At 33.9% G+C, this 23807-nt stretch overlaps 1 protein-coding gene across 2 annotated transcripts in view; it reads right to left on the reverse strand.

The window, feature by feature from the left end:
* The window catches only part of TPR (translocated promoter region, nuclear basket protein), a 66229-nt gene that overhangs the window by 32983 nt on the left and 9439 nt on the right, over window positions 1-23807 (reverse strand). For both annotated transcript variants that reach the window (XM_082704062.1, XM_082704063.1), the window contains exons 9-28: window positions 23521-23601; window positions 23354-23441; window positions 22427-22567; window positions 21918-22009; window positions 21449-21646; window positions 19041-19148; window positions 17835-18061; window positions 16817-16980; window positions 16039-16172; window positions 15804-15952; window positions 14407-14569; window positions 13009-13143; window positions 11982-12122; window positions 10889-11054; window positions 9301-9467; window positions 7980-8132; window positions 7485-7601; window positions 2477-2680; window positions 2189-2373; window positions 1636-1783 (exon numbers count right to left, since the gene is read on the reverse strand). In XM_082704062.1, coding sequence (XP_082560188.1) covers window positions 1636-1783; window positions 2189-2373; window positions 2477-2680; window positions 7485-7601; window positions 7980-8132; window positions 9301-9467; window positions 10889-11054; window positions 11982-12122; window positions 13009-13143; window positions 14407-14569; window positions 15804-15952; window positions 16039-16172; window positions 16817-16980; window positions 17835-18061; window positions 19041-19148; window positions 21449-21646; window positions 21918-22009; window positions 22427-22567; window positions 23354-23441; window positions 23521-23601 — 2961 coding nt within the window. The remainder of the gene's footprint in view (window positions 1-1635; window positions 1784-2188; window positions 2374-2476; window positions 2681-7484; window positions 7602-7979; window positions 8133-9300; window positions 9468-10888; window positions 11055-11981; window positions 12123-13008; window positions 13144-14406; window positions 14570-15803; window positions 15953-16038; window positions 16173-16816; window positions 16981-17834; window positions 18062-19040; window positions 19149-21448; window positions 21647-21917; window positions 22010-22426; window positions 22568-23353; window positions 23442-23520; window positions 23602-23807) is intronic.

Consider the following 23807-nt stretch of genomic DNA (forward strand, 5'->3'; position numbering starts at 1 on the left):
AGATGCCTAAAATTGGTGGGCCTGATTTCTTGGCAAATTGCTACTTTTTCCCTTTTTCTGTTCAAGACCAGTAAATGTTTAGATGAGGATGCATACTGAAATAAAAGCCATTGCGTTCTAAGGTCTTTTTTTTTTTCTTTTAAATTTAATGTTTAAGACCAGCTTTTAAGGCAGCAACTATCAAGTCCGAAAAGCAACTGATGTTTCCATTAATCTTTTTCTCGGGGGAAACCTTAGTTCTAATGGCTTAACATCCTGTAAATAAAGTTTAATGTAACAGAATTGCATAAGCAGCCTTTCATCGACATGCCTGCTTTTAATGTAATAAAAAAAGGATATGTTAACAAAAAAGTTATGGCTCAGCATTGCCATCCTACTTTTTTAAAAAATTGTTTATTTATTTATTTGAGAGAGAGAGAGAGAGAGAGAGAGAGAGAGAAGGAGGATGCATGTACAAGTGGGGGGAGGGGCAGAAAAAGGACGGGGTGGAGAGAGAGCAAGAGACTGACTCTCTGATGAGTCTGACATGGGGCTTGATCCCAGGACCCTGAGATTGTGACCTGAGCTGAAATCGAGAGTTGGTCACTTAACTGACTGAACCGCCAGATGCCCCTTGCTTCAGTATTATTTGATATAACGTGTTACTTTTCGCCTTTTCTGATTTTGTGTAGGTGTTGGTTTTCTCCTAACTTTGTCAGTTGGGTGTTTCCTAATATTTGCCTGAAGGAAAATTAAGTGAATATGCAATCTTTTTAAAAACCCTGATTCTGCTCTTTTCCCTCCAAATGTTAATGTCACAGAATTGGAGGGTCTGTTTACTTCCATGATGAGATGTTTGAATTGGATTGTTTCCTCAAGATGTAATTCTGAAGCTTTTCATTTCTGTATGAAAACATAAATCCCATAAATCTACTCACTTTCCCCTGGGTTTCAACACTTTTTCTATAGCAGCCATTCCAAGAGCCATTATAACTCTCAGTCAGTTAAAAGAAGATAAATGATTCTAGGTCTTAATTTCCTTCCTTCCAGATGTTAAGTTGTATTACTGCATATCCGCAGAATGAGGGCACTGCAATTATAAGCTTTTGGGCAGTAGTGTAGGTTAAGGAGCTGAGCTTGTGCTATGACCATCCATTCACAACCCTTCCCGGTTGATAGTTTTGACTACTTTTTACTCCCTTGCTAAGGAAGAAGTATTCTGTAGCAATTTCTATCTACAACCCTATCCAAGGATAACTACTCAGACATATACGTGACAACATAATAATAAAGATAACTGAAATTTATTAAGTACTCACTATGCACCGGACACATTTCTAAATGCTTCGTATATTTTAACTCAGTTAATCCTTAATATTATTATCATTCCAATATTACAAATGAGGAAATTTAAGAGCAGGAAAATTAATATACCTAAGACACACATCTAATAGTATGAAGCTAGAATTTAAAACCATGTAGTCTGATTGCCACTAGTCTTTTATCATTATGCAGTAATTCACTTATTACAATGTTTTAAATAGTTTATGAGTTTAGGAAAAGCGCTTATTTCAAATTAAATTTTATATCCTAAGAAATAAAAAATGAGCTCTCTTTCGACTTAACAACTGCTCTCTTAAAGCTTAGGATACATACCTGGACTTTCTCTCTTTCAGCATTTAGACTATCCTGCAGTTCCTGCAGCTCTCTTTCTAAAAGTTCAACTCTTTGTCGATAACGCAGACTCTCAACCTGAGCCACCTCAAACCTGGTTTCAGCAATTTCTTTTTCTCGTCGTATAAATCTGTAAGAACATGTAAGATTTTATTTGAATAAAAAAAAAATGCCAACAACACAGCATTTCAAAACTTAATTTTTAACATGACAAAAACCACTGACTTTAATAACTATTTTTACATCTTTTAATAATGAGGCATTTTAAAATTATAAACAGTGGCTTTACAAATGTGCATCTTTAAATTACTCAAAAGGCATTTAGTTTTTCAAAGAATCCACTCAACTTCTTACTATCAGATTTAACTTAATCATTTCTTTAATTTGGCATATGTCTAAACGTCAAAAATGATCACTAAGGGATGGAATGGGCTTTATAAGTAAATAGCTCATAACCCCCACTTCCCTAATATACACATTTATAGTTGCATTAAACAGTTGTTGATATACCACAGAGATGAAGCATCGGATTTACCTCAGAATTTCTAAAATTTGTTCTTGAGATTTTCCTTCCTCACTGAGAGATACATTCAAGGGACCTTGTACACCTTCTTTCACAGAGGCAACAACCTTGTCACTTAATTTTTCAATCTGATCATGAAGTAATCTGTTTTGTTTCTCTAGATCTTCACAGCGAGACATACACTTGGCAACTTCATCCTGTAAACAACAGTCTATTATAATAGCAGACTTTCCAGTGTACATTTAAAAACCCCAAACCTTTAAATTCTCCAGAATATTCTATCATGACCTAGAGTAATACCTTTAACATTCTCTCTCTTTCCTCCCAAGACGCTTTACACTCCAATAACTGTGATTCTGCTTTCTGGGTTGTTTCTTCCAAATGCTGACGGACTGATGCCATTTTGGAAACCTGCTCCTTGGCAGCTTGCAGAGCTTCAACATCAGCAGCATGTAGCATCAATTCTCTCTCATACTTATTCTGAGCTTCCACAGCTATTTTAGCCTGTAAGAAATTATTCCTCCATTGATACAAGATTAAAAACTCATAAGCCTAGTCAATATTTTCTGAAACGATGTACACTATATTATTTATGATAACAAAAGACAACCTAAATGTACCAAATAGGAGAATAAGTAGAAGTTACACTGCATCTATTTAATGAAATATATACTGTTTACAAGAGACCCATTTTAGACCTAAAGACACCTATAGATTAAGGGAAGGGATAGAGAAACATTTATCATGTAAATGAAGTCAAAAGAAAGCCAAACTTGTATCAGAGAAAATAGATTTTTAACCAAAGACTATAACAAGAGACGAAGATGGGCACTATATCATAATATCCAACAAGAAAATCTAATAATTGTAAATATTTATGCCCCCAACATGGGAGCACCCAAATAAAACAGTAACAATCATAAAGGAACTCATTGATAATAATACAATAATCATAGGGAACTTTAACACCCCACTTACATCAATGGACAGATCATCAAAGCAGAAAATCAATAAGGAAACAATGGCTTTGAAATGAAACACTGGACCAGATGGACTTAACAGATATACTCAGAACATTTCATCCTAAAGCAGCAGAATACACATTCTTTTTGAGTGCACATGGGACATTCTACAGAATAGAATCTTATCACATGCTAAGTCACAAGTCAGGCCTAGACAAATACAAATAGACTGAGATCATACATACCATGCATATTTTCCCACCACAACACTAGGAAACTTGAAGTTAACCTCTAGAAAAAATGTGGAAAGGCCACAAGTACATGGAGGTTAAAGAGTATACTACTAAAGAATGAGTGGATCAACCAGGAAATTAAAGAAATTTAAAAATACATGGGAACAAGTGAAAATGAAAATACGATGGTCTAAAACCTTTGGGAGGCAGCAAAAGTGGTCCTAAGAAGGAAGTATATAATAAAAATACTGGCTTACCTCAAGAAGCAAGAAAAATCTCATATATGCAACCTAACCCTAAACCTAAATGATCTAGAAAAAGAACAACAAATGAAACCTAAAGCCAGCAGAAACAAGGAAATAATTAAGATTGGAGCAGAAATAAATCACATAGAAACAAATAAACAAAAAACCCCAGTAGGACAGATAAATGAAATCAAGAAGTAATTCTTTAAAAGATTAATAAAATTAATAAACCCTTAGCCAGACCTGTCAAAAAGAAAAGAGAAAGGACCTAAATAAATAAAATCATGAATGAGAGATATCACAACCAACACCACAGAAATACAAACTGTAAGAGAATATTATGAAAAATTACATGCCAAGAAATTAGGCAATATGGAAGGAATGGATGCATTCCTAGACACATATAAACTACCCAAAGTGAAACAGGAAGAAATAGAAAAGTTGAACAGACCCATTAACCACCAAAGAAATTGAATCAGTAATCAAAAATCTCCAAACAAAAATGTTTAGCCAGATGGCTTCCAGGGGAATTCTATCACACATTTGAAGAAGACTTAATACCTATGTACCAAAAAACAGAATAGAAAATACCAAAAATATAGAAATGGAAGTAAAACACCCAAATTCATTCTATGAGGCCAGCATTATCCTGAATCCAAAACCAGACAAAGACCCCACTAAAAAGGAGAATTATAAGCCAACACCACTGATGAACACTGATGCAAAAATTCTCAACAAAGTAATAGCAAATTGAATCCAACAGTACATTAAAAGAACCATTCACCACAATCAAGTGGGATTTATTCCTGGGTGGCAGTGGTGGTTCAGTATTTGCAAATCAATCAAAATGATACACCACATTAACAAAAAAGGGTTAAGAGCCATATGAACCTCTCAATAGATGTGGAAAAAGCATCTGACAAAGTATGACATCTATTCATAAAAGTAGGGATAGAAGGAACAACAAATCCCTCAACACAGTAGGGATAGAAGGAACATACCTCAATATAATAAAGGCCATATATGAAAAACCCACAGCTAATATCACCCTCAATAGGAAAACCTGACAGCTTTTCCTCTATGGTCAGGAACAACATAAGGATGTCCACTCTCACCACTGTTATTTAACACAGTACTGAAGTCCTAGTCTCAGCAATCATACAACAAAAAGAAAGAGAAAGCGTCCAGAGTCAAGGAAGAAGTCAAAATTTCACTATCCTCAGATGACATGATAAACTCTATCAAAAAATTGCTAGAACTGATACATGAATTCAGTAAAGTCATAGGACACAAAATCAACATACAGAAATCCACTGCATTTTTATACAATAATAAAGCCTCAGAAAGAGAAATCAAGGAGATCAATCCCATTTACAATTGCACCAAAGACCATAAGACACTTAGGAATAAATCTAACCAAAGAGATAAACGATCTGTACTCTGAAAACTATGTAACACTGATGAAAGAAATTAAAGATAACACAAAGAAAAAGAAAGACATTTCATGCTCATGGATTGGAAGAATAAGTATTGTTAAAATGTCTATCCTACCCAAAGGAGTGTACACATTTAATGAACTCTCTATCAAAATACCATCATTTTTCAGAGACCTAGACCAACGAATCCTAAAATGTGTATAGAGCCACAAAAGACCCTGAATAACCAAAGCAACCTTGAAAAAAGAAAAGCAAAGCTGGAGGCATTACAATTCCAGATTTCAAGCTGTACTGCAAAGTTGTAGTCACCAAGACAGGATGATAATGGAATAAAAACAGACACATAAATCAATAGAACAGAACAGAGAACAGAGGAATGAACCCACAACTAAGAAAGAACATCCTATGGAAAAAGACCCTTCAAAAAATGATGTTGGGAAAACTGGACGGCCATAAGCAGCAGCAGCAGAAGAATGCAACTAGACCACTTTCTTACACCATACACAAATATACTCAAAATGGATTAAAGACCTAAATGTGAGACAGGAACCATCAAAATCCTCAAGGAGAACAAAGGCAGTAACCTTTCTGGCACGGGCTGTCCCAACTTCTTATTAGGTCTCCTAAGACAATCGAAACAAAAGCAAAAATAAACTTTTAGGACTTTATCAAAATAAGCTTCGGCACAGCAAAAGAAACTAAACTAAAAGTCAACCTATGGAACAGGAGAAGGTATTTGCAAATGACATATCTGATAAAGATTAGTATCTAAAATACGTAAAGAACATGTCAAATCCAATACCCCCAAAACAAACGATCCAGTTAAAAATGGGCTTATGACATAATGAACAGACATTTTTCCAAGACATACAGATGGTTAACAGACACATGAAAAGATTCCCAATATCACTTTCATTGTTAGGGAAATAAAATCAAAATTATAACAAAGATATCACCTCACACTTGTCAGAATGGCTAAAACGAACAATACACGAAACAACAGATGTTGGCAAAGATGTGGAGAAAGAGGATCACTGTTACATTATTGGAGGAATACAAACTGGTGTAGCCACTCTGGAAAACAGTATGGAAGTTCCTCAAAAAGTTAAAAATAGAACTGCCCTACAATCCAGCAAATTGTACTACTAGTTATTTATCCAAAAGATAAAAAAATACTGATTTGAAGGGACACTTGCACCCTAATGTTTATAGCAACATTATCAATAATACCAGTATTATGGAAAGAGCCCAAATGTTCACTGACTGATGAAAGGATAAAGAAGATATGGTATACATATAACGGAATATTACTCAGTCATAAAAAGGAATGAAATCTTACTATTCGTAACATTCTGGACAGTATTGTGCTAAAAGAAACGGGTCAGAGAAGGACATATACCATATGATCTCACTCATGTGTGGAATTTAAGGAAAAAAACCAACAGAACATGGGGGGGAAAAAAAAGGCAAACCAAGAAACAGACTCTTAACTATAGAGAACTGAGGGTTACTGAAGGGAAGGTGGGTGGGGGGATAGGTTAAATAGGTGATGGGAATAAAGGAAGGAACTTGTGAGGAACACTGGGTATTGTATATAAGTGATAAACCCCTAAATTCTACACCTGAAAATAGTATTACACTGTATGTTAACCTACTGGAATTTTTTTAAAAATTGGAGAAAAAGAACCTTCACCACAAAAACAAAGAAGAAATATTAAAGAACTGTTCAAAACGAAACTTATGAAGACTATGTAGCAATCTGGAGGAGGTTTTATGAAATAAAGGCTAAGTATAACTCAGATATGTAAAAATACACGTGCACACATGCATACAAATTAAAAGTCAGCAAAGGGAAATAATAATTTATTTTAATATTGAATTATGGATACATTCATTTTAATTTCCAACATTATTACATTTGGCAATAAATCAAGAATAATTCATTTTCGTCTAATTACTTTGAAGTACATTCCTCTATATTCAATTTTTAAATTAATCTTCGTACGTACACACACACACACACACACACACACACACACTATATACAAGTAAGCAATAAATGTGACAACCACCATTTTGCACCCCCCCAAAAAATCTGTCATGAAATGAATGATTATTCATATACTACCCAACTTAAAAATGAGAACATTATTAATCTCCTTACTTGTCTTCCTTTCCCATTCTATCTCAGTTTTATTCTCACTCGTATTTTTATATTTTTTCCCCATTTGTGAAGACTGATCTGCGATTCTTGCACTATTTACTTTTAGCCTTCACTTTTCAGCTGATCTTCACCCAAATTCCACAACAGTGTAAATAACTTTGCATTTCTCTGAGGTTCGCCCATCCCCAAGATGTATTAATATACTCCAAGAACCGTTCCCTTGGATCAAATCTCATTTATCAATAACTGGCTCCAAATCAGCACTTACCTGTTCCTGACAGTCACGTCTGGCTTGCTGCTCATTATTCAAAGCTGTGCCAGCTCTCTGAAGAGCTTCTTGTACTTCACTCTGAACGCTGTTGAGTGTTTTCTTTAACTCCGATAACTAAACCAGGAGAACATTAAAACCAGAGTTAACTACAAACTTATTTTATAGTAAAGACAGATTTAAAATATCAAACTAGTCCAAAGGGAGTTCTTATTAAATTTAAAAGGTAACTTCATATTATCTGCACAAACTTTACAGGTCTATATTCACTAAAATACCAATGCTTGGACAGAGGCTTCTAAAAAGCAGCATTGATACCTACTACCATAAAGCAGTCTAAAATTCTTAAAAGAAAACACATACAGACCTAAAGAGCAGAGTAATGCATGAAACTATTATTAAATGTGTTTAATCAGTATCTGCTGAGATGATACTAATGAGCTATTCAAATCCTTACACACACAAAGGACTGATATGGTTAATAAACCAATTTACCTGTTGTTCCATGCTCTCTATGGCTTTTCTCTTGTCATCCTGAAGTTCCTGCTTTTCCTTCTCTACTTCCATCAACTTCTTTTCCAACTGTGTCTGAAACTCAGCTGACTCTTTTAAACGAACTTCAATATTCTTACGTACTTCTTCTGTCACCTTTAGCAACACCCAAATAATAGGATACAAAAATTATATATATTTAAAATTAGAGTTTCTCTAAGTCTAAACCAAGTTTGAGAAGTACTAAAAATCAACATTTGCCTGTATTAAAAAAAAAAAATCATCAGGGTGCCTGGGTGGCTCAGTGTGGTTAAGCCGCTGCCTTCAGCTCAGGTCATGATCTCAGGGTCCTGGGATCGAGCCCCACATCGGGCTCTCTGCTCAGCAGGGAGCCTGCTTCCCTTCCTCTCTCTCTACCTGCCTCTCCGTCTACTTGTGATTTCTGTCAAATAAATAAATAAAATCTTAAAAAAAAAAAATCATCAATGCTGAACAAAGAGTTTAAAAACAGCATTTAAAATCTTAAGTTACCACTTAACTAGGCTACTGGTCATTTTTCTTTTGAAATGAAATTTCCATTTCCCCATTTCTCTCTCAATCCTCATATCCACTTGCCGCCACATCTGTCCATTCTACCACTGAAAGGTTTTCTTCCCCACATATCTTGATTTTCATGATGCTAAGCATCAAAGAATCTTTTAAAACTGTGACTCTAGACCACTACAATAGCCACTGAAACAAACTCTATCCTCCAATCTACTACACATTAAGCTAACTACAAATTCTGATTATAACGTGTTGAAAGAAATCAAGAGCTCTTAATAATCTAACAGAATACAATTTAATATGATGTTCAAAACCTTTCCAACTTGGTACTTGGTATATTTAGAATTCTATTTCTCTTTGTTTCACTTCACAGAGTCAATATGCTAGCCAACCTGTTCTCATCGGAAGTCTTTTTACTTGGCTGAGGGTTCCTACTATATGGAATAGTCTTCTACCTTTGAATATCCAAATGATACTGTCAAGGCTGTGAACAAATGCCGTCTCTCTTGTGAAGTCATGCAGGAGACCACTTCCTTCCCATTCACACTAACATCTGATCTGAACCTTTCTTACAGCAATTATACTCTTCTTTGTTTTATGAATTTTGTGGGTTTTGTTTTGTTTTATCTGGCTTATTAGACATAAGTACTTTTAAGGTATAAGAGGTAAACACAATGATGTCACTTGAACTCACATTTACTACAGTGCTTACCCACAACAAGCTCCTAATTTACAAAATGTTAAGTGCATTCAAAATGAATTTAAAAATTGTATATACCTGTTTTTCCTTGTTAAGAGATTCTTCTAAACTAGTAACCATTGCACGATACTGTTCCACATTACTAGTACTTGTTTTGAGTCTCTCCTTCAAATCATTCACCTGCTCTTCTGCCTGCCTTAGCTGACTCAGAAGATCATCCACATCTTCTTTGCTGGTAGGCTGACCTAAAAGATTTAAGAGCTTTCTTACAATTAACATTTTAAATGACATTAGAGATAACTTTTGTCTAAGAATTAGTGAAATTAGGATTAAGGCTCAAATGAGGAAGGATTTATTTTAAAAGTATATTTCAACCTATGCTAAATACCAAAATAAAAACAAGTATTTTGCCAGGATATTGTTATTTCTTCTTCAAAATATCAAATATTTGAAATCTGCTATTACAAATATTAAAAAGATATTTAAATGAGAAGAATACTAAATATTTGCACTAAACTGAGATACTTGAAGATACTACCAGGTTTTTAATTTATTATTCAAACACTGCTTACTCTAAAACACTAAACACTTAAATCATTCAGTCCAATTTTCATTCTAAAATCCATGGGAAAGGAAGAAATTGCAGACTGAAAAGGATGTTTGCTTATCATATATCTATAAGAAAGCACTACTGACTATTGAAAAACTATATATCTTTATATATTATGTACATATATATACATAGACAAACACATATATATCATATCTTCTTTTAAGATTACGTGGACTAAAGGCCTTGCATTTGAAATTGTGTATTCATAAAGATAAGCGTAAGCTAATGAAACAAATCTTTAAACTAAGACTATCAATGAACAATGATTATGAATACTACTCTAAAAGAGACCAAACAAATCAATTATTTCTGTAAATGAGCCTTATTATGGTTTTAACAAGGGAGAATGAAGAATTTAAGTATTAACTCTCCTCAAGAGGAAACATTTTTAAAGTATCAATAAATGGGGGTGCCTGGGTGGCTCAGTAGGTCAAGCCGCTGCCTTCAGCTCAGGTCATGATCTCAGGGTCCTGGGATCGTGTCCTGCATCGGGATCTCTGCTTAGCAGGGAGTCTGCTTCCCTCTATCTCTCTCTCTCTCTGCCTGCCTGTGATCTCTCTCTCTCTGTCAAATAAATAAATAAATAAAATCTTAAAAAACAAAAAAAAAACTATCAATAAATGGTTTCAACAACTGGAAAACTAGAGCATACCTTGGTCAGGTGCCATATAGAACTATTCTGAATCTTGTTAAGTCTGCAAATTTACTAATTTAAGCCTAAAACTAAGCTTTACTATATGAGAATAAAAGGTTTTTTTTTTCTCTTTTGCTACTATCCACAAAAAATAGGCTATTTACAAGGTATGTTATCAGCCTAAAAAAGTACTTTACTGGGATGCCTCTGGCTCAGGTCCTAATCCCAGAGTCCTGGGATTAAGCCCCGAGTGATGCTCCCTGTTCACCAGTCTGCTTCTCCCTCTCCGTCTGCCCCTCTCTCCTGCTGGTACTCCCTCCCTCTCTCTCTAACTTGCTCTCTCTCAAATAAATAAAATCCTTAAAAAAAAAATAAGGAAAAAAGTAATTTACTATCAGCCTACTTAATTATTGATTTACCTTTACCAGTTCTCTGTGAGGACTGAGAAGCAAGCTGTACTTCCATATTACTGAGATGTTGTTTCAATGTAGCAATTTCCTTTTGAGCATTTTTTAATAATTCTTTTGTGTTAAGATGAAGATTTGTCTCCGTATCTAGCTGTCTCTTTGTATCTAAAAGTTGAACCTAAAAAGAAAAATACATTAATCCTGCAAATACTATCTTTAGGTTCTTAAGTAATCAGAGGTTCACATTATCTTTTTATAATATTTTAAACTCTGGCCCAGATAGAATAATATAAACCAAATCTGAAATAACTGGAAAAAAAAAATTGTGTGATACCTGAGACAGGAAACAAAGCAGTAAGCCCCACAAATTCCCTAGCTTCCTGACTTAGGAAGGTCCAGGCTTTAACACAGGGAAATCAGGGAAATAAGGCAGAGGCCAGCAGACTCCTTGAATTGAGGACATGTAACTGAGAGTACAGGAAGAATAAATTAGATCAAATTCCTCAGAAAGACTTCTACAGAGAGCTGCACTGGTAGAGTACCCTGGACATTTGCAGTGGATCCCTCTTGAATAGTCAGCAAAATAGTCATCAGTGTATACATGTGAAATTATCCTAGACAGGGTTAAGAATCACCCAAAGGGACTAGAGTGAAGAGTGTCTGGTGCTCATAGCAAGTTAGGAATAATGCCCGTTACCAGCAGCCAGACTGAAAACACACAATTCATTGGACACTGGGACAAATATTCAGGAAGGTCTCAGCTTAACAGTAGAGAATAATTAGTTATAGACTGAGCGCTGCTTTGGGCCTACCTAATAAATCATAAAAAGTAACACTCAAGAGAATCAAACTATTTTCAATTACTGCATTCCAGAACAAAACCCAAGATTTACAGGATTATAAAAATATCTAGCAATTAAGAGGATAAAACTTACAATGTATGGAACCCAAAAATTACTAGGCACACAAAGGCAAGAAAAACTTAACAGCTTGAAAGAAGTCTCTCTAAAACCATGATTCAACAAGAGATGGCAGTGTACCTACATACCAGCTTCACTTCTGGAAATAAACAACTTACGGATATTCGTATACTAAATTGACTCACATCTAGATTTCTAGTAAGTGTATGCCTTTGCTCCACCTCATTTTCCAACTTCTTCTTTAGATGAGATATCTCATGTTCCAGTTTTTCTATCTGGCTACTAAGCCTTTGTTTGGTTTCTGTTTCAGATCGCTCTAATATTCCCTAAGGTAAAAAAAGATTTTGATTATGCTTAAGAAAAAAGTTAAAAAGCAATGCAAAGAAAATTAAAGGCTACAGAGCATTACGGGATTACAACCCACTTCTACATGAAGAACTTAAAATCTAGAATATTTACCAAGAGTCTTTTGACATTTTTCATACTACAGTATCTGTTTAGGGGTCCTGGGTGGTTCAGTCAGTTAAGCCCCTGCCTTTGGCTCAGGTCATGATCCCGGAGTCCTAGGACTGGGCCCTGCATTGGATACTCCCTATTCAGCAGGAAGTTTGCTTCTCCCTCTGCCCCTCACCCTGCTCTTGTGCTCTCTCGCTCCCAAATAAATAAATAAATAAAATCTTTAAAAATATATATCTATTTAATAAAGAAAAAAAGAAATATAATAGTCACTCAGATTTCCTGAAGTTTTAAAAGAATTAACCTTTTTAAAAAATTTTTATTTATTTGTCAGAGAGACAGAGAGCACAAGCAGGGGTGAGCAGCAGGCAGAGAGAGAAGTAGGCTCACTGCTGAGCAAGGAGCCTGACATGGGACTTGATTCCAGGACCCCAGGATCATGACCTGAGGTGAAGACAAACACTTAACCAACTGAGCCACCCAGGCATCTCTAAAAGAATTGATCTTATAAATAATTAAACTACATAGAACTCTGTAAATATAGATCTGAAGAGGAAAACTGCCAAATGCAGTTTCAGTCATCTGTTTAAAGGTTTTATTTAGAATATTGACATGCCCTAATAAATCTCAAAACTCAATTATCATCATAATGCATGAGAAAAGTAACAGAAAAGTTTTCTAATTAAGAACCCAAGAGGATTCAATGTTAAATTTAACATCAAGAATTTTTTTCTTGAGATATTTTTATTTGGTTACCTGAATTGTTTGCAGATTAGTCAGCAGCAAGTTTTGCCCTCTTTGTTCAGCTAATAAAGACTCTCTCTGCTGAGAAAGACGGACTTCTGACAATTTAAGCATTTCCTTTTCCTTTTTCAAGTTTTCTGCTCTTACCTTGAGGTAAATACAAGTAAATACAAGTAAAAGAAAAAAATGCTGGAAATAACGTGACATATGCAATAATACCATTATAAAATTAAAAAGAATCTTCACTACTGTTTATTTCTTAATGTTAATTAGAGACAAGGTCATCTCTTCATTATACAAGGATTTATAACTCTTTGAAGTTTCATGTATTGAAATATGAAGCAAAAGTTATTGGGACTATCAATAGATCAAAGGAAAAAAATCTTGTAATTACCACAGATATTTATGATTTCTCTGTTCTTAACCAATCAGATATTAAAACAAACCAAAAACCCTAAAACATCAAAGTAAAAGAAACATAATTGCAAAATTTTGCTACAGTCATACCTACATACTACTAAATTATGCATTTTGAATCCAAGTTTGGTTTCTAAGTACCTGTTTGAGAGTGCTGACTTATTCCAACTTTTTTTTCCCTCACAAAGAGTACAATCAGATTCTCAGATTTGGCAGGCTGCTCTGAAAATCAGTCTCCTCAAAGTATTCACATTTATATAATAAATCATAAATAAGCAATCATAAAACTTCCTCCACTGGTTTGAAAAAGTGATGCCTCCATTCCCCACAAATGAGTGTGAGTACATTAACAATGAAAGAATGTAGACAACAGAATTAAAAAACCTAGATTTAAGTCCCAACCAATCCCTCTTTCGCTATCCTAAACAGGAAATCACTTAACTTTTGGGAGTTTCTCCACAGGTAAAATGGGAGACAACTGCACCTTGCTCACAAGTAATGGTCAAAAAGTTGGGAGATAATTTTATGAGAAAGTAAAACGTTATATAAAAATTCATCAAGAATCCAGTACTTAATTGAAAGTACTGTCAATTTCTAACAGGCATTTGTATTCATGTGGAAATTCAGAAATAGAATTTAATGCTAATAAAATTTTTATACTGTCCTTTATCAGAAATGAGGGAGAATGAATGAAATACTCATTTGTTTTTGCTGTAACTGGAGAAACGGCAACTTACAAATTTAATATGAAATGGAAGACTTGTAAGGAAGTCTTAATCCTAAAAAATCAAACTTTTCCCAGTTTAGTTTTAATAGAAACAGTCACCGGATTAATGCACAACTGGATATCTGGAAACTATGTAATAAGGACTCGAAATTCATAAACCTCTCCAACATCTGTATCATGTCAACCAGTAAAATCAAAGCAATAACTAAAAAACAAATGTCAAATGAAATTTATAATGCAAGTCAGATGAGGGAAATTGGTCTCACTTCCGCAACAGCTAGTTTTTCATTTGCTCCTCTCAAATCCTGTGTCATTGTATTGATGATCTGTTCCTGCTTCTGAGTTGTTGCAGTGAGTTTCTGATTTCTCTCATGTAGGGATGTGATTTCTCGACGATATCCTTCAACGTTATCTTGTAGCATTTCATAACTTATGAGAGAAAAAAATTTCTATAAGCAACTAAAATAGTATATCCTAGGTTAGTTCCTTAAAGGACTTCACAACAGCTAAATTTCACATGAGTAACAATATGAGGGGTGCCTGGCTGGCTCAGTCTGTTAAGTGTCTGCCTTTGGCTCAGGTCATGATCCTAGGGTCCTGGGACGGAACTCCTTGCTTAGCAGGGAGTCTGTTTCTTCCTCTCCCTCCATCCCTCCCCCTCTGCTCATGCTCTATCTCTCACTTTCTCTAATAAATAAATAAAATCTTCAAAAAAATTTTTTTAAGCCAATATGGAAAAGAGTAGTTTATCATAGTGTAAAATCTTCACCTCCAAATTTAATAGTTAAATTTAAACTCTGAATAAGCTTTAAAACTTTAAATTCTACTTTCATGCTGAATTAACTTTTTAAGCTAATTCATTTATAAGAACTTTAATCACATTCAAAATAATGCCAATATAATGTTGATATATCAAATATCCACCATGATACAGTATGCAATTTAAGGTATTTATGAATGGTTAGAGAGGGAGCATGGAGATCCTTTTAGCCTCTCTAATTCTTCTTAATTTCTTACGTTTCTTGAAAGCTTACAAAATGGCTGGCTACAGCTATCAGCATAGAAAAAAGAAGGTGCTTTTACTTGGGGTATCAAATTGTTGGAGTGTATGGAGGAAAACTACCTGCCACACCCTTATAAAAACATTGTTTTTTAACCTGTAGTATATCTAGGATAAATTTTGTCCTAACCTGCTAAACTAATAAGTATTTAATGGATCTATTAATAACTATAAAATGAGATTTACTATATTCCTTTATAAATGACCAAAAAAGTAAATTCTCCCCAATTAACTATCTACTACTTGCTTCTCTTCTAGAGAAGACTGAATGAAATTTGTTCACATACCTCTCATTCTCTGATATATTTATAAATAATTAAGTCCTATAAAAACAGTACATCCTTCAATCTCAGAAAGGAAAACTAGCAACATTCCACACATCAACTTCAACTTTCTAAATAAATAACTATCTGGACTCCTTAGGAATGCCCAAGAGAATCATAAGCCAATATTAAAAAAATGAACCCCCACAGTTTCTCACTCTAGAGTATGGTCCACAAATAAGTAACACTCTTGCACATTAATCCTTTGATTCATTTGAATACTGAAGTTTGTATTATTTATTTATTTAGACTATTAGTTTTTGAACAACAGAAAATTTACCGTTTAGAAGCAAAGTCTAGTTGTGTAGAAATTTTGGTGTTTTGTGATCGCAAATCTGTAATTTGATCCTGAAGTTTTTCGAGCTGCTCATTTTGTATTTTTTCATTATCTGCCTTTTCTTTTTTGTAATTCTCAAAAATTTCCTGCAACTAAATATTGGATAAATTACTAAAGATGACAACCTGTGTTCTCAAAGAACCTAATCCAAGATAAAGTTATAATGATGTGGTCTCACCTGTTTAAGGGCAGCCTTGGCTTCTATGGCCTCTGCTGACTCAATGACAGATACTGAAGCAGGAGTGGAAGCAGTCTGGGATGTACTTGAACGTTTTGGAGTTGACGCAAGAGAAATATCATCTAAGCTTGAAGCTTCAGAAATGTAAACAGAATGATACAACATTTCTCATCACAAATATCACTACCAATATAAACAAGTTAGACTTATTTAAATGAAATGGTAACATTGCAGAGATCATGAGAGAAGGCATCTACTAAATAACCCATTAAAATTATATTTGGTTTTTGGTTAGAGACAATATTCGCTGATGAAATGTTCAAACTTAACTAAAAGGGAGATGTAATGCAATGTACAGCATGGGAGTATCATCAGTGATAATGTGACAACTCTGTATGGTGACAGAGGATAACCAGACATCGTGGGAATCATTTCATGTTGTATGGAAATATCAAATCCCTATGAGGTACACCTGAAACTAACAGCATATTGTGTGTCAATTACACTTAAAAATACACAGATACAGCAATTCATAGACACTAATATACACATTTTTCAACAATGGTCAGCATTTCTTCTTTTTTAGTCATTCCTAAAATAACTATACGTTTTAGAACTGGTGAGGTTATGATCAACCATATATGGTAGTTCAATTTGAAGTTACCATTCAGTAGAGTGGACAGTGCTTATGATGTTGCAAATCTATTCTATAATATACATTTAAAAAATATTTCCCAAAACTATTTAAAAATTTTTAAGATAATATATGAAAACCAACCTTGCAAAGGAATGGCAACTCCTGTTGTTTGTGACAACAAAATACGGTACATGTCACGCTGACGAACTATGGAATCAACAAGCTGCATTTGATGTTGTCGTGACTCACGGAGTTGTTCTAATTCAGTGAGGGCATTCTCAAGTTTTAGCTGCAGCTCAGCAATTCTGCAGAAAAAGAAGTCAGTGTATTTCCCATGACAGACTGAAAGGCAGTTGTAATTTCAAATTACCAACTGACTAATCAGCACTTTAGCATCTATCATATTAAGAGTAATATTTTTGCCTCTCTTATCCTTTCTTTCTTCTGTCAGTTATTTTAAGAACCACCTTTAAAATCTTCACCACACAGGACTCAGGTACTCCCCGAAGTCATCTGAAAAAACTACTTGCAAAAATCAAACCAATTCCACTCAGTCCAAACCCCAGTCTCCTTAAATTTATAGCCACTCTTTCTCTAGCACCATTTTTGGGAAAAAATTTGTTACTATGCTTGAATAATTCCTACATTCTCTTCTCCACGAAGCCTAATCTGTTCCCTTAAATCCAGGCTAGGTCCTCTACCTCTACACTCCTAATGATAGGCTTCTATCCATTATAGCACTAATCACACTGAACTATTATCTACTTATCTATTTTATTTTATTTTTTTTTAAGATTTTATTTATTTATTTGACAGAGACACAGCCGAGAGAGGGAACACAAACAGCGGGAGTGGGAGAGGAAGAAGCAGGCTTCCCACCTAGCAGGGAGCCCAGTGTGGGGCTCAATCCCAGGACCCTGGGATCATGATCTGGGCTGAAGGCAGATGCTTAACAACTGAGCCACCCAGGCATCCCTACCCATTTTATTCTTACTATCAATCTCATCCACAAATTGATATCCCAGAGAGTAAATTTTTTTTTTTGTATCGTTGCTCAATTTTTTTTTTTCCTCCTAAGTCACTATATTCCCAGTATACAGCACATTTAGGGACACAAAAGAAATATTGGCTAAACAAATCAAGATAGTCAATTGCTTACTTGCATGAAGTTGTTTCTTGTTCCTCTCTTTCTCTGGTTTCCCCAAGTTCTCTAAGGGCCACTAAGAGACGTTGATTTTGCTGTTGAAGTTCTTCAATATTTCTATAAGATACTAGATGCTGTGATATTACTTCAGATGAACTACTTATATCAGCAGAGCTTACTTCCTCATCACGAATTACATGATTACCCCTTGCTTCTTCAAGTTCCATCAAAAGCACTCTAATCTAAAAACAAAGTTTTAATATGTTACCAAATAGTATTGACTTTGATTCTGGAAATGTTTTGAACAGAAATTTGCAAGTGAAAATATTACTCTATGCATACCATCAGTTAGTATTAAATGATTTTAAAAATATTGAGGTTGTTTCAGATATTGAAACCCAGAAAAATTTTAGTGGAAAAAATTATTTTTCATTTCTATTGAAGTGTATAAAAAAGGCTAGTACTTTTAAAAAAACTACCAATTCACGATTCTACAAGTATGGCTCCATTTTTGTAAAACAATGACCAAATAAAACACCAAGAAATATATAACTATGTGTGCATATGCTTGCACTTGCATGCTTATATATGTAGCATACGGTGGGGCAGAAGGCAGCATGAAAAAGATTTAATTCAACTCATATGAAATTTTTATGTATGTGTTATGTATGTATAAATCCACCTACCAGAACAAGGATAAAATATACGAACAAAATAGTTCTATATTTTCTGACTTGTTGAGTTGAGGAAAAAAAAGTGGCAGAGTAATCTATAGGTATGGTTTTATTTCAGTAAAAACAAAGGATGCTTACATATGTTCATGAATGCACCGTGGGTGTGTGTGTGTGTGTATATATATGAACAAAGACATGAGAGAATATATATCAGTCTGTTAACACTGGTTATATTCTGGGATTTGGGCAGGGGACAGAAGACTTTTATTTATCCTTGAATTATTTCATTTATTACAACCAGTAGTTACAATGTGAAAATTTATCAAATACTTAAAAAAAAAAAAAAAAAAAGAGAGAAAACAAAAAAAATGAGAAAAAAAAATGAGAAAACAAAAGCAATGACTAGGTTACAGTGCTGCTATAGTCATAGTCCTAAGTGATGAGAATTTCATATGCAGTAGTTCTACCTTAGATACCTGCAAATAGATTTAAACATTATTGGGCAGTCTGTTTAGGAAAAAAATAGGAAAAGAAACAAAATTCTAACCTGTTGTGAAAGATCTTTTATTTGTATTTCCATCCTTTGATTGTCTCTTTCAAGCACAGATGAATGTTTGTTAGCTTTATCAGTGTCCTCCTGCAACCGCTGAATCTCCTTTAAAATGTAAATTAAAGTGAAAATTCTGCATACCCTTCTAAAATCTATACAAATGAAGCAGTTATATGAATAAAAATATACAGTGCTCAAATATTATATTCAACTGATAAACTAAAAACGTTCTATTTATGATACAGTAGTTATTAAGGAGTAAATCCCCACAAATATGAACGCATATTTCTTAGTATCTCAAGTACTGCTCATCATTGTTTATCACTATATACAAATAATGGAGGATCTGCCACTTGCCTCCAGATTAACTGTAAATTACAATTTTACAGCCACACCAAATAAACAGTTTACGTAAAAAGATATCACAGAAATACTCTCAAAAGCTGCATTACTGAGATGAAAATCAAGGACTATATTACAATGCCAATCATTACTACACTACTTACATAGAAATAAACATCAAAGTAAACAATGTTCGGTAAGGTGTGTAAGACTTGATTTTATAAAAAAGGAAACAGGAATTTATTCTAAAACAGCAGCAGACAATGTTACAAGACTGTTAAAAAGATACATTATATGCAAACCTCTGTTAGTAAGTTCTGCATCCCAGTATCACTAAGGATTTAAGGGCACAGTTTAAAGGAAACTGATAAAAAACAAAATATGTTTGAAATCTTGTGTTTTATCTCAAACTCATACAAATTTTGCTTCTTAACAAGCCGTTTTTACATTATAATGTCTTAAATACTATCCAAGTGAAAGATGGCTCATATTTATGCTGGTGTTTCAAGTATCACTTGAAAGTACACTGCCCTAAAGGTATTCGTACGCCAATTTCAGTAGAAACAAGTATGTGACAAAATGAAGGAGGCATATATTTGTGAGAGATGGCAGTGTTCAAAATGGGATTAACTAAGATGCTAAGGAAGAAATAACTTGGTTATAAAACTCTAAACATCAAAGAATCTAGACTGGAGGACACATGATGTACGTTACAAACAAGATTCTGCTATAAAGAAGATACAGAAATTATCTAAATTCTTTGTTAGTTTGGACAAAAGTATGTAGGGGATTTTTATTATTATTCCCATACATTAGTGAAAAAGAAACAAATAGGTTTTTTCCATAATGAGCACCTACTATCATTTGAGCCTGAAAGTCCTTGTACTTCACTGTTTGCTTTAGACAATAAGCTCTAGGAAAAAACTCTCAACATTGAGAAACTTGAGATCTAATTATACCCAAGGGACCTCTTCTCAAACCACAGGGTTGGGGGGGTGAGGGGAGATATTAAAACCAATAGTCTGCCAAGGCAAGCCGTTATGTGTTATATGACTCAGGAGAAAAAGACCATTAGATATAATATACCCAGATTTAAACTGACATCTGAATTGTGATAGCTACCAGAACAAAATTTTAAGTTTCAATTAAGGATACAACTTATTTATACTATTTTTTCCCAGGGGGGGAAAAATTAATCAGTTTAGAACAGCAGATACAAAAGGTTACTGAATTTTCTCAATAAAACTTGTTCAATAAATCTTGAGTTCTTCACAGAAAATAAGTATTAAGTTGTACCCTAAAAGCAAAATTATGTCGATACAGTCTTTTTTAATTATTATCTAGTAAAAAGGAATCTTAAGAGGTAAGATATTTATGAATATCCTTGGTACTTTAAATTTGCAAAGGAAGAGTAAAAAAAAATGTACACAAAAGTTTGCCAAACTGCGAAATGTTACAAAAGAGGAATTCTTCCCTATGGTCAAACAATGTTACCATTGATAGATTATCAGAACTGTCCGACAAAGAATGACTATGACAAATTTACAAGAGTATTACAAAGAGAGTTGTTATTTTAATTTGAAGAATAGTCCAAGGAGATTTGGCTCTTCAACATCCACTACAAAAAATATCTCTAATGTCTTAAAAAATTGAAAAGGCTCCCATAGTTTTAGCTGAATAACACTTCATGATTACAGGTGTTTAATAATGTAGGGTAACTATCACTGAAAAGCATAATTAGCCTTTTCTGACTCAAATACTTTATTTTTTTAAGACACAGAGAGAGGGGGAAAGAGAGGGAGAGGAAGTGCAGGTAAGAGGAAGGAGGCGGGGAGAGAAAGAGAGAGAATCTTAAGCAGGCTCCACACTAGCTGGGACCTGATGCAGGGCTTGATCTCACAACTCTGGGATCATGACCTGAGACAAAATTTGAGTTTGGACACTTAACCAACTGAGCCACCTAGTATTTCCCATTAAATAGCTTAATTCTATGGAAAAATTACCACTTAAATAATTTCTCATATATATTTTTCCCACAGTTCAAATTTAAGAATGGAACCAACCTTCATAGCTTGTTCAAGCTTAACAGATAAACTTGCCACAGCTTTCTGTGCACGTTCATACTCCTCACGTTGGCGTTTCAAAATTGGTGCTTTGGCTTCAACTTCCTTCACTATTTCATCCAGATACTTATTAATTCTTTTGTTCTCTAGTTTCTCCAAAAGCAACTGATCCTGAGTCTCCACATAAGCATTATATAGCTGATAGGAGAAAAAGGGGCTGTTTCATGTTTCACATCTAAGCATAGCAACAGAAGCATATCATCAATCTAGCTTCATAATAAACATACAATAGAACTTAAGTAAAATGGAAATGTTTCCTATCTGTGGCAAGAATCAGGAACCAAGAAAGCTTTTCTTAGAATGATCCATTAAGCATTAGATGATTTTAAGAATAATTTTTCTGAGCATTAAAAGTTCAGCAAACTTCCTTTTGCTGAAGGAAAATAATAAGATTTAATACCATTCTTACCTCAGTTAATTTCATGCCTGGTTTCACTATCTTAGCTACAGCTGCCGCAGTAGGAGACATGGCTGCAAGCTCTTCTTCAGATAGTATGGCTCCTGTGCCAACACAGAGAAATCTAGTATATTTCTGTGGTATTTCACATTAAAGCCAATAATATTTTTCCCAAGACAAGTAAACAGGATACCTACTAAGCATTACATATGAATTCCTACGCAGATTTTAAAATAGGACTTCAAATTTCATGTAACATAATCTGATTCTAAAAATCATGCAGTAAGAATAGTTAAAAATATTCTGGAAATTGACACACAATTATGTGTGATCAAATGGTACTTATATTTGACAATATAGTAGAGATATGAATAGGTATTAATTTTAATACCAAAAAAACTGGATGGAGTTTCCTATATCACATTAAGATAGATAAATACTATTAGTGGAAATGAATGAGAACTATGTAGGAAGTAGTAGTATTTCATTCAAGTCATTATTAAGCATCTATTAATTCATACCTTTACGTTTTGTGGCAGAAAGCAGGTCATTTGCATTATCTAATTCCTTCTCCAATTTCCCTATTTTGTCAAGCATTTCTTTTTCCATTTGATCTTTAGATTCCTCCACTTCTAAAAGATGATCTTGTATTGCTTTATTGGCTAAAAACATTTTTAAAGACAGAATATCCAAACATAAAATTAAAATCTTGGCATTTATAAGATGTAACAGCATGGTCATTACTCTTCCCTTCAGCAGACTTTAAATTCTAGAAAGGCTATGGTTGCCAGTTATCCTCCAAAAGCTCTTGCTTTACTTGTAATTCTTGAAATGTCCTGGCCGGCTGACTCTATTTCTCTTTTTTGATGTCTCTTATACATGGGGAAAAAAAGGGAACTCAAAGTAAAAAAGTGGCTCCAAGTATCTCTTTGGTTTTATTCCAATCTTTAGTCTAGAATACAAAAAATCACTAGAAAAGATCACATCAACAACTTGTATTATCCCAGCAACAAAACAAAACCCTCAAGAAACCCAAAACCAAATACATTTAAAAAGAACACATGAAAATCAAAGACTTTAAAGTAGTTTTTAACCTTAAAAAAGTGAGGCTTATTTATGGATTAAGAGCATATCCAAACTATAAACCCATATGTACTTATCAATGTTTCATAAATGGAATTAAAGTTTCCTTTTAGAAACCAGATCATATATAAGATTTTAAGACAAAAACAACTTAGAAAAACAGTAACTACCTGTATTTTCAAATATCCTACCTGCTGGAAATAAAATACAAAGTTTCTTATTCCAAGATTCTTTCTTCTCTACCAAATTTTGTCTCTAATAAGATTAATCTAACTTCTAACAATCTACACAGAAGTAAAAAAAAAAAAAAAAAAAAACTTTTATCTAAAAACAAAATAATCCTCTCATAATTAAAAATATCTTACCTTCTCCAGCTTCTTTCAAAAGTTTGTGTAGTTCATCTACCGCTCGGGTCAGTTCATTGCTCTTTGCCTCTGAGTCATCAGCAGCACTCTAAAATTTAATCTTAAAAAGTTACTGGACATCCAAAAATGCAATATTAGGACCCTAAAATGTGTGGTTGGGCATTTACCTTGTATAGATTAGAGAGCTTTATGTGAGCATTTAGTTCATTGTGGAATTTCTCTTCCATACTGGCCTGCTGTTCCTTGGCCTACAAAAAAGACCCAATTATAGCAGACTCATCTGAACTGAATTTAGAATGCTTATCAAAATTTAAGATAAAAAAATCCAATTTTTAAAGAGAAAAAATTAACATCAGCTTTCAGGATAAAAATGACTTAATGATAAAATATTACTGATATTTTTATCTTAAAGTGTAATACTTCAATGATATTAAAGTTAACCATACTTATTTTC

Source organism: Mustela nivalis (assembly GCF_964662115.1).
Source record: "Mustela nivalis genome assembly, chromosome: 16".
Classification (NCBI taxonomy): Eukaryota; Metazoa; Chordata; class Mammalia; order Carnivora; family Mustelidae; genus Mustela; species Mustela nivalis.